We start from the raw sequence: 12270 nt of genomic DNA on the forward strand, positions 1-12270 counted from the left end.
GATGAAACGGGAAGTCTGCATAAAGCATTTCTGCAATATTCCAGAGAAAAGCACTGTGCGCTGTGAGCTGAATGAGCCACTCCGTCCATGAAACATCAATTTTACTTGAAAGAATGCCTGACAGACCAATCTATGTTTATTCAGACTTGGATACTGTCAGACATCTTCTCAAAAATGAATGAAATAAGCCTGTCCCTTCAAGGAAAACAGCTGATGCTACTTGTGGCCAATCATAAAATCTGAGCTTTCAAGCAAAAATTGGAAGTTTGGAAAACTTGTATCCATCACTGTGGACTTGAACACTTATCCACATTTAGAGACCTTTCTGATGAGATCGGTGGTGGCAGTGACAAATGTGACTTTAATAAAACAACAACCTGAATAATGAAAGGTGTCACTATCTCAAAGACCTCCCTTACTCAGTAAACAGCTATTTTACAAATGACCAATGTGTGGTGCAGAATCATGTGTGGGTAAGAGGTTCATTGAGAGTGCAAGATAGACAATGGATTTCAGTTTAACAGTGTAGGAAAAATTCTCTGATATCATTTCAGATTCTACATTACAGCTAACCATTAGGAAACTATTACCTGTCATGGTTTGGTGTGGTATCAAAGAATATCCAGTTATCTGAAGAAGCCATTAAAATATTTTCTTCATATAACTTCAGTCAAAACAACCTATCACCCAGAATGAACACAGAAGCAGGTATGAGAATTCAGCTGTCTTCTATTACCCAAACATTAAGAAGATTTGCAAAACAGTGCTATTCTACCTACTATTTTTGTTTTGGAAAATAGTTTTCATTAAAAAATATGCTATTAATCTTAACCCCATGACTCTGCAATTCCTTTCCTACATGTATATACAACAGAATGTGTGAACGTGTGCTCCAAGAGCATCATTCGTGATAGGAAAATTTGGAAAACAACCAAAATGTAGTATAAGTTCACAAAGGTGAAGAGTATATAGTAATGAAAATGAAAAAACTACAACATTTATGAATCTCAAACATAATGCTGAACAAAATAAATCAGACACAAAATAATGCATACTGCATGATACCTGTATAAAGTTCAGAACACCAGAAGAACAGAACAACACTGCTTAGGGACGGAGGTGTGGGTGCTGTAACTAAGAAAGAGGAGCTGGAAAGACTGCGAACTCTGCGGAGAGGTGGGGGGGGGGCGGGAGAGACACAGAGGGGATCTAGGTGAAGGGCAGTGCGTGACTTGTGACCTGCACCGTAGCAGAAATAAACCCAAACAGATCAGCAATCACAGGAAGTGACAAAGATTAATTTCACCATTAAGAAGTAGCTTCTCGGGGCTTCCCTGGTGGCGCAGTGGTTGAGAGTCCACCTGCCGATGCAGGGGACACGGGTTCGTGCCCCGGTTCGGGAAGATCCCACATGCCACGGAGCGGCTGGGCCCGTGAGCCACGGCCGCTGAGCCTGCGCGTCCGGAGCCTGTGCTCCGCGACAGGAGAGGCCACCACAGTGAGAGGCCCGCGTACTGCAAAAAAAAAAAAAAAAAAAAAAAAGTAGCTTCGTGCCGCACACTAAAGACTAAAGATACCACACATAGCAACGAAGATCCAGCACAGCCAAATAAATAAATAAATAATTTAAATTAAAAAAAAAAAGAATCAGAAGAAGAAGTAGCTTCTCAAATGCAAATCAAAACCACAATGAGGTATCACGTCACACCTGTCAGAATGGCTATTCTCAAAAAGGCCACAAATAACAACCACTGGTGAGGTTGTGGAGAAAAGGGCAGTCTTGTGCACTGCTGGTGCGAATGCAAACTGGTGCAGTCTCTGTGGGAAACAACGTGGAGGTTCCTCAAAAAACAAAAAATAGAACTACATACAATCTGGGTAGACAGCTGAAGAAAATGAAAACACTAATTTGAAAAGACACATGCACCCCAATGTTCACTGCAGCACTGTTTACAACAGCCAAGACAAGGAAGCAGCCTAAGTGTCCATCGACAGATACTAGATAAAGAGCGTGCGGTACATAGATATACACGTATACAATGGAATACTACCCAGCCATTAAAAAAAAGAAATTTTGCATTTGCAACAACATGGATGGACTTGGAGGGCATTACGCTGAGGGAAATAAGTCATAGAATGACAAATGCTGCATGTTATCACTTACACGTGGAACTGAAAAATAAAACTACCGAATATAACAGAACAGAGAAACAGACGCGCATATAGAGAACAAACTAGTAGCTGTCAGTGTGGAGAGGGAAGGGGGAGGGGCAAGGTAGGGGCAGGGATTTAAAAGATACAAACTACTATCTATAAAATAGATAAGCAACAGGGATATAAGGATATATTGTATAGCACAGGGAATACAGCCAATATTTTATACTAACTATAAATGGAGTATAAACTTTAGGAATTGTGAGTCACTATGTTGTACACCTGAAACTTACTGTGTATCAACTTTACCTCAATAAAAAAATAAATAAGTGGCTTCTCAAAGGAGACCAAATTGAGTATACTTCTATGCTGACTGCACAAGGACACTTACAAGATGCAACACAGAGCAAATGAGAACAAGAGGCTACGAAAAGGAGAGGAAGGGAGGGAGGGAGAGAGCTCAGCGACCTGCACAAACAGTAAACAAAAAGCCCTGAGGAGGGGCCACCACAACCAAAGGAACAATGTACTGAGATTTAATCAATCAACCTGTATTCATCCAGCACAGCCTTAAAACCTAGAGAGCAAAAATGGAAACATTTACAAGAAAAAGGGACAAATACACACGCACAGTGGGAGGTGTTAACTGACCTTACTCAGAAATCAGCAGATTAAGCACAACAAAATTAGTTAAGAACACAAAAGGATCTAAGAACACAATTAACAAGGGGTTGATCTAATGGGAGTACACAGAGTCCTATCTAAACGCTGAGAAAACGTTTTCAAGCACACATGGAACTTTTATAAAAACCTAACCACATATTAGTGTAACTGACTGATAAGGGGTCACTGTAATACATGCCATGATCTCCAACTGTAACAGCATTAAATTAAAAGTCAATATGATTAAAGGTGATCTGAGAGATATATGTTTGCATATTTACAGATACTTCAAAACAATTTATGGTTAAAAACAGAAATAATCAAAATTGGATAACACTTAAAATTGAGCCAATACAACTAGCAATTCAAAATCTAGAGCAGTAATTAGAGGTTTCCAGCACACATCAGGGCAGAGTAAGAAAAACTGATGAGAAGAACTGCAGGTAGAGAGACAGAAGAGTGGCCACAGAGAAAGAAGAGACGAGACCTGTGGTGGCCTCAGCAGGGCTGTGTGGTGAAGGTCACCTGGCAATCAGTGAGTGGCACTGGGCTGTCTCCCATCCGCCCCCCAGCAGGCGGGCTGAGCAAGGCCAGGTTCCCGCCAGGTCTCTGGGGTGAGATAAGTACAAGAATGCAGCTCCCAAGGCAGCTGGTACCAAGCTCAGGCTCCCCAGACACTTGTCAGCAGCCCTGAGAAGAGGCCTAGAAAATGGAGAGCCCCCCACACTGACACGCACCCCACCTTGTCACGGCATCTGTACCCTGCTCCCAAGAACAAGAAACTGGGAGAACCACATGTCTCAACTTACTGACAGCGTCTGTCTGTAATTCGGGACCCTGTGGTGCTTGCCATCACTACCTTTCAGCACACTGAACAGAACAGAACATCTGTGGAGGGATAAACAAGAATCTGCCCACAAGCGAGCCTCTGGGAAGACAGAGAGGATGGTGAGGAGACACGGTAGAGGGATGGACTCTGCACCAGTCTCTCTGTGCCCCGGAACTTCTATCAGAGGCACCACAGCGTTAACCAAATACTGCCGTGTGCGCGTGTGTGCGTGTGCGCGCACGCACACGCACACACACACACACACACAGAGTAGTAATTAATGAAATAGACAAAGTGAAAGAGATTTTAAAAATTAAAAAAAAGTTCTTTGAAAAGACGAAATCAACACACTTCTAGAAAGAGTGGTTAAAAAAAGAGAAAGAAAAAGCACAAATATGAGGAATGAAAAGAGCTGTATCTACAGGTACGGTAGGAACTGAAAACAGACCACCCACACACAACTTCATACCCCAAATGACAATTTCTAAGAATGTAATTTACCACGACTAACTCGAATAGCAATGGAAAATCTCTTATCACTTAAAGAAACTGAACCAAAAGTTTAAAAGTTACCCAGAGACATGCCTGTCTGTGAAGGGAACAGGAGGAGGCTGACAGCAGGAGGCGCGAGGCCACAGGCAGACGACGCTAGAGCATCTGCACTCTGCTGGGCGCGAGCCAGACGGGAGCAAAGAGAGGGAATGAACAGCAAAAGCAACAAGGCCCTGCAGAGGATGGACAGGGGTGGGCACCTGGGAGGCAACTTCCCTCGGCCACAGGGGTGACCAGCCCAGCAGGGCCAAGTGGGTGGGGGGTGTTTGGGAAGAGAGGAGAAGGAAGGGAGTGCTCCATCTCTGCATCTGGGGGCGCAGTGACAAAGCCAGGGCGACACGCTGGACGCCCTTCCACGACCTGGCACCTCGCAGTCGGAAAGCAGGACCCCAGCAGTGCTTTTCTCCAGTCACGTCTGCCAGCCAGGGGCAGCACTGAACCAGGCCCCAGGCAGACGAGTTAGCGGCTTTCCAAGAGAGAAATGACAGTGAGCTCAGAGGGACCTGACGGTGGGAAAGGGACCGAGGAGGTCCAAGAACTATGGCAACGGAGGACACTCAGGCAAGTGACCTAGAAAGACAGGATCCAGTCGGATGTGTGAACCGAAGTCCTCTTAGGTGTGTGGGCAGGACAAAGGTCTAGGCACAGAAGAGGAGGTCTCTGGAGAAATGGACAACGTGGAGCTGGGAGGCACAGAGCAGGGAGAAACATCAGTGCCCCACCACGACTGCCGGCAACAGAATGTGTATCTGCAAGAGAGCAATTCAGCTCCGGGTCCACTGTCCGTGCTCAGAGCCCTTACCCTGAAGATCAGAGACAGCGGGACACACACAAACTCGTAACTCTGGGCCCACCAGAGAGCACAAAGGACCGGCTGAACGGGACAAGTGTGACAGGCCACCTGGGGACAAGGCGAGGAAGGCAGGCAGCCATGAGTGGGTCGGAGGCCACAGCGCAGCATGTGACAAGTCCTTAAAGGTTGGGTGTGGCCGGTGGGACTTGCCAGGCCGGGCCCTTCTCTGGGAGCCAGCAGAAGCCTTCACTGCTGAGGTGGTGGGCGGTCTGCACCCGAGGCCCAGGCTGATCCTCCGAGAAGAGGGGACCGAGCCCTCCAGGAGACAGGCCCAGGACCCACACGGACACGAGCACAGGCCACACCCCGAGGCCCCTACAGATGCAGGCAGAGTCTGGCTGCCACGCGGCAGGGGCAGCATCACCAGGAAAGCTGCACCCCGAAGCCCGGGCACAGGACTGCCCAAGGCTCAGGCCGGACAGGGGAACCGAGGAAGCACCAGGCAGGAGGCTCTCGCCGCCGGCACACGGCGCGGGCAGAGTGTGGAGAGAGACCCCGCGGCCCGCACAAGCACAGGGGGCAGCAGCCGCCAGGGGGACGAGCCACAGCAGCCCCAGGGCCCGTCAGACTGGCCGAGCGGGCCCCCTGCGTCTGCACGTGCTGCCTGGCACTGCCCCCAGCGAGAGCGAGGAGCAACAACACTGAAGGGAGAAGCAACACCAACACTACACAAACTCTTCCAGAAAAGAGGAGCAGGAACACATCTCAACTCACTTTACGAGGCCCTGAAAGACACAAAAGACAAGAAGACTTTAATGAGCCTCCATGGGCAGACCCTCTTCACAAGCACAGACGCGCAGTTCTCAACCAAACGTGACACGGACAAAGCATGTCCACGGAAAGACATGTGCAAGGACGTTCACAACAGCTTGACGCAAAGAACAGTCCAAATCTGGAAACAACAGAAACGTCCATCAACAGTGAACAGGTAAACAAACTGTGGTATATCTCTACAAGTTATTCAGCAATAAAAAGGAACAAACGACTGATGCACAACTCTCAAAGCACAACACCAAGAAGTCTACGGGACACCCCAGAAAAAGCAAATCCACGGGGACAAAAATCACGTCCGTGGTTATTACGAGGGGTTGGGAGGAGGGGAAGGGCTGCCTACCGAGGTGAACAAGGGAACACCTGGGGGTTCTGTATCTTAGCCGTGGTAGTGGTGTTTACACAACTGTATAAATCTGTCAAAACTCAGTGAACTATATACACTTTAAAATGAGTGAGTTTTACTAGGTGTAAATTACATCTCATTAGTTTAAAAAGTTCAGCAATTTTAACCAGCTTGAGCAAAGAGGCCAACTGTACAAGAGCAACAGAAGGTTTACGTCTACAAACATAGGTCAACATTATACCTCTGTGGTCCCCGGTGTCACTTTTTTGATGAGGAGAGAAAGCCTCGTGTGTTGATCCATTATCCAGGACAAACTGGGAAGTCAGGAAATGAGACTCCCCTCGTGGCAAGACTAGTTATGGGAAATGACAGGCAATTTCGCTTCTGCCTCCAAAACCAGGATGAGCAACAGCAACCCTTCTCCCAAAGGCACAGTCAGGCCAAAACACAAGAGCAGGACTGGAAACAGGAAGAAGAGACGGCAAACTTCAAGAAGCAAAGAAAATGCGCTAGCCGGGGGAGACTCAAGAATGCTGACTGGAAGTGAGCAGGGAACAAATGGGTATCAGTCAGCTACACAGCCCTCCATTAGAAAATGGAAAACAGACCAAATACTTTAAGTGGACACAGGAAGAAAACAAAAGTAAAATAAAATGATAAAAGCACAAAGATCTGAGGGTGAAAAAACTTCAGACCGACTATGCCATCTTTTTAATCCCTAATTCCGGATTTATCCATTGCTTTGTTCATTCATTTATTTATTCATCAATTCAAATATTTTGGGTACCTAAAATATGCCAGGCTAGCACTGTTCTTGGTAAGAAAATACACAAAAAGAGCTACCCTCTTGGAGTGTATAGTCCAATGAAGGAAAAAGACAAACAAAATGAATAAGTAAAATGCACAGTATATTAGAAAGAAGTGCTAAGGAGGAGAACAGAGCAGGAAAAGGGGTGTGTGGGAAGAGGCTGAGTGAGAAGTAAATTTCTATTTTGATAAACAACAGATTTTGAGTTTTAGCTACTAAAGCACTACTATAGAAACTGGCACGTGAGCTGGGGTGCTGCCTTCAAGGAAACCCTAAAACAGAAGCCACTGGCTCAGTGGCGGGCAGCAAGGGGGCTCAGGCGAAGGGGCAGCAAACTGTCGGCGACCAGTGTGGAAAGCAGTCCCAGGTCAGGAAACAGAATGTGGTGCTGGGTGCTGCTGTCATCGGCCACGTGCAGAGTGGCATTAGCAGAAAGACAACAGCTCAGAAAACAATCATCAAGCAGAAATCAAAGGAACGGAAGAGCCCTAGAATGCGGGGCCTCAAATGGCTGCAAAAGCCAACTCCTTCCAGAACCCAAAGAGCAGGTTTGCAAGCCCTTTCAGAACCAGGGCCCATGCAGACACCGTCTGGGCTAAAGATCCTGATGTTCTCAAGAAGGCCTCATTTAGCCGAGGCAGGAAATCAATGGAAAAGGGGTGGGGGGGAGTCCGACTTGAGAATTGCATCTGGGAAAGAATTTCAGGCGAGTTACCAGCGCATGGAATTGTCTAGCACTAATAAGCACACGAACGCCTCTAGCTTTTCACCAAGCTACACTGCCAAAGACATCCTGAGAGCAGACTTAAAAAGCCAAAACCCACCCTGCGGGCCCCCCAGGCTTGCTGACGGGGCTGTCTGACCGAGGAGGGCAGGGCCCTTCCTACTGACTGCAGGTGTCATCAGGAAGAGGGGCGGGGACCCCAGCCGCTGGAGCCAGGGACGAGGAGATGGCGCGGGAGGGAGTTCTCCAGAAAGCAGACCCAAATGAGCCATCTCGCGCGCCGTTCCGCTCCGCCGGGCCGGGCACTCACCGCCGGCGGGTCGAGGCTGCCGCGCCGCTCCTCGTTCTCCACGGTGCGCCGGCAGTCCGGGCACACCCACAGAGGCAGGTGCAGCACGCTGTTGCCCTTGGGCGCCATGGACAGGGCCAGCTTGCTTGCAGTCTTTACTCCACTCTCTAAGAACGAAGAGTCTTTCCGCTCGCTTCTGCACAGAAGACAGTAATCCCCAGCGGGGTAGGGTGGTGTTCTATGATTCATGCCAAAATTAAAAGGAGTCTGGAACAGAAAAGAAATTTGTATTTTCAAAACATGAGCCCGAGAAGGGTCGTCTGCACCGTAGAGAAATCATCCTGAAAATCCTGAAGATAGATTCGAGAGAGGGACACCTGGGCAACAGGTGAGCAGGGAAGCCAGAGTACACATGGGATGGAGCTGTCAGGACCCCCAGGCCTCTCTCCCATCTGGAGTGTCCCTACCGTGAACCCATCAGGTGGGAAAGTGCACCAGGACCCATGCCAAGCCTATTCTGGCTGGAACGTTGCCCAGATGCTCCCCCAGCCCTGCCCAGCCAGCAGCCCAGCTCTTCCCTCAGCCCATGGCTCTCTCCCTGTCTTCCTGTACCCAGGCTCGCACAGGCCATTGGCTGTACTCGTTACCTGGACTACGTATAAGCATGTACACGACTGGTGCCACAGCTGACAGAGTGCTCTCAAATGGGCCCCAGGCTCCATTATCAAAGCCTGGAATGACCAGGTATCAGGTGCTTAAACAAGGGGGCTGAATGGATAAATGAACAAATGAGTGATTCAAAGAATGAATAACGGGACTTCCCTGGTGGCGCAGTGCTTAGAAATCCGCCTGCCAGTGCAGGGGACACAGGTTTGAACCCTGCTCCAGGAAGACCCCACATGCCACGGAGCAACTGAGCCCGTGCGTGCCACAACTACTGAGCCTGAGCTCTACAGCCCACAAGCCACAACTACTGAAGCCCGCATGCCCTACAGCCCACGTGCCGCAACTACTGAACCCATGTGCTGCAACTATTGAGGCCTGCGCGCCTGGAGCCCGTGCTCCGCAACAAGAGAAGCCACTGCAATGAGAAGCCCGCGCACTGCAATGAGGAGTGGCCCCTGCTTACTGCAACTAGAGAGAGCCCACGCATAGCAATGAAGACCCAACACAGCCAAAAATAAATAAAATTAAAAAAAAAAAGAATGAGTGACAGCACCATTAAGACGCCAAAGACTTGCACGTATATTCTTACCTGCTTTCATAAACCAGTGATCAAAACTGCTTACACCTGTCACACCCACAGGGTTCCCTGGATTTAACCAAACCCAGCTCAGCAGCCATCTGAATGTCTGGGGTGCAAGGGGAGAGAACTGAGTACTATCTCCCATGGAAGTAGCTGTCTTTCTCTGTCCCAACAAATCCAAGCAGCCTGTCACCGACAGAACAGCCACAGCCTTCAAACCTCTCTAGGCCGCCTTGCTTACCCAGAGCAGAAGATGATGGGCCCCAAGGTTAGAAAGGTCCCCGAGCAGAAATCATAATGCTAAGAGCCAGAACTGTCTTGCGAGCACCCAGTTCATTATCCACTCATCTGTCTGTCTGTCCATCGTCCATCCATCCAGTGTTTACCGGAAGCCCACCGTGTGCCAAGGCACAGGCCCAGGCACTGGAGACACAGTGGTGAATAAAACAAAAATCTCTGCCGTTAGGGAGGTAATTCTTGTCAAACACAAAGACAAAGTAAAAAATACAGAACATTAGATAGTGGTAACTGAGAAGGAGAGAAGAGCAAGAGAAAGTGTCTGGGGCCGGGGACGATGCCCTTCATTCACCGTGGCCATCAGGGCCTCCCTGAGGAGACATCTGAAGTGTGGGGCTGCTGGAAGCCGCACGGACACCTGAGAGCAAGCGCACAGGCCCCGGGGCAGAGATGGAGGGGAAAGGGAGCAGGGAGCCCGGCACGGCCTGGCCCCACTCGTGTCCTAACGGGGAGACAGGATGTGCGTGGAGAAGAGATGCGATGGCAGAAAGGAAGGGGCCCAGGAGACCGGGGTGAAGCCGCTGTGAAGGCAGAGCCCATAGGACGACCGAGGAGCCAGACGTCAGGGGAGAGGAGAGAGGCCAGACAGCCCCCCCGATTGTGGACTGCGCGTGTGGAACAGCTCCGAGGTGAGGAGGACCTCGGCCGTAGGCATCTGGAACACACTGCATGTCAGGCGTCCTTACAGGTCAGGTGACTGGGTCCTGCTGGTCCCAGAGGGACACCAGACAAGCACAGACAGAACTAGCCAGCGCCCCATGGCAGTAAGTGCTCCTCCACCAAGAGGAAGAAATGAAGTCTCCAAGGGTGCAGAGTGGGACCAGCAGGAGAGCACGGCTTCAGCGAGAGCAAAGCTAAGCTGAGACCCAAGTGCTAAGGAAAAACAAACGGAAAAGAGCCGTGTGAAGATCCTGGAGAGGAGCGCTGGCGCAGGGAACTGCTGCGAACGCGGGCCTGTCCGGGGCAGGATGAAGGCCGGAGGCTGAAGCTCGTGCCCCGTGAGGGGCTGGAGATTGCTCAGAAGGGGGTGGCGTGACCCAATTTTCATCTTACAGGGAAACCTGTTGTGTGAACAATGGACTCTGAGGAGGTGACCACACGTGAGGCAGTTCCAGGTGCAGGCGGCCCTGGAGGAGCAGAGCGGTCAGGCTCGGGGGCTCGCCCGCCCGGGCAGTGGACCCACCAGCAACGGGGGACAGGCTGCAGCGGTGGAAGGAGCAAGGGTTGGTTTTGGCCGCTGTGCGGTCAAAGTGTGCGTCAGCCACCCAGACAACGTGGAGCACGGCACCTGCTGGAGCAGCGACCGGAGGGGTGCAGCCGGATATGCAATTTGGGGTCTGTAAAGCCAGAGCCAGATGGGGTGATCTGCGGAGGGCATGCAGCCAGTGCCCTGAACGGGGGTCAAACTTCTCGAGGCTTGACCACTATGCTCAAGAAGGAAGCGAGTCCTCTCGGGAGGTGAAGCTCTACTCTGCGAACCTCTTTCAGACAAAGCAAGTGACACTCACACAACAGCAAAGCCTGACTAAACCTCAAGCTAACCACATACTAGTGCTTGCCACATGGTCACCCTCCCGTGACTAAACGTGAGGGACAAATATAAGTCCCACTGGTTCTCGTAAAAACATTTTATAGCTGCACTGAAGTATAGCTGAGGAACAATAAGCTGAAAAGATCTAAAGTATGGGACGTGAATAGTTCGGACACGTGAACACGCGCGTGAAACCATGCGACAAGCAAGGTAGCAGACATCGTCCTAACCCCGGGGGTTCCAGGAGGCCCCGTGCTCCCTCGTTCTCCCCGCTGCCTCTGCCCCCACCCTTCAGGGGCCACCACTGGGCTGCGCTCTGCCTCTGCAGATCGCTGGGCAACTTCTAGAACGGTGTGTAAGTGGCGCCGCACAACGCACCCTCCCCTGTCCGGCTTCTTTCACTGTGCCATCGCCTGGAGGTGACCCCATCCACGAGTCTGCCCTAGTCCTGAGAGGGGTCCATTGTGTGTGCGAGCCACAACTTGCCCATCCATTCTTTTCTTCCATTCTGCTGCTTGGAAGCATTCAGGTTATTTCCAGTTTTCAGCTATTACAAATAGTAGTGGCTATGAACATTCATGTATACATCTTGCTGTGAACACATGTTTTTGTTTCTCTTGCATAAATACCAAGGAATAGAATGACTGGGTTGTCTAACTTTTAAGAAAATGCCAGGACTTCCCTGGCGGTTCAGTGGTTAGGACTCCATGCTTTCACTGCCAAGGGCCTGGGTTCAATCCCTGGTCGGAGAATTGAGATCCCACATGCCACGTGGCACAGCCAAGAAAAAAAAAAAAGAAGAAGAAATTGCCAAACCTCTCCCAAAGAGCAGTGTTAAAGAGTCCCGGCTAGCCTATATCCTCATCAGTAAGTTTTTAAATTGCAGCCACTGTAATGTGTATAGTATTGTCTCAATGTGGTTTCCCTAATAATACGTTAAGTATCTTTTCACAGGCTTATGCAGTATCTATTCAAACTTTTGGCCTGGCTCAAGGTCTATCAATTTTATTATTCTTAAAATAATCAGCTTTTGGTTTCATGGATTTTTCCTTATTAAAAATCTTTCTTTCACTGACTTTTGCTTTTATGTTATTATTTCATTTCTTTGAGTTACTTTGGGTATAAGCGGCTTCTTCATCTTCTATTTTCTTAAGGTGGAAGCATAGGTCATCAAGCCCTTTCTCTTGCATAAAAAGGTGGTTAATGC

At 49.5% G+C, this 12270-nt stretch overlaps 1 protein-coding gene across 10 annotated transcripts in view; it reads right to left on the reverse strand.

Annotated features, from left to right (window-relative positions):
* The window catches only part of FAM193A (family with sequence similarity 193 member A), a 172858-nt gene that overhangs the window by 92454 nt on the left and 68134 nt on the right, over positions 1–12270 (reverse strand). For 9 of the 10 annotated variants that reach the window (XR_007477063.1, XM_049709217.1, XM_049709219.1 and 6 more), the window contains exon 2: positions 8011–8256. The exons of the other annotated variant lie outside the window; for it this stretch is intronic. Coding sequence is in view for 8 of the 9 variants with exons in the window: in XM_049709217.1 (XP_049565174.1) it covers positions 8011–8256 (246 nt within the window). In the remaining variant the exon portion in view is untranslated. The remainder of the gene's footprint in view (positions 1–8010; positions 8257–12270) is intronic. 10 annotated transcript variants of the gene reach the window in all.

This window comes from Orcinus orca, chromosome 4 (genome assembly GCF_937001465.1).
Source record: "Orcinus orca chromosome 4, mOrcOrc1.1, whole genome shotgun sequence".
Lineage (NCBI taxonomy): Eukaryota > Metazoa > Chordata > Mammalia > Artiodactyla > Delphinidae > Orcinus > Orcinus orca.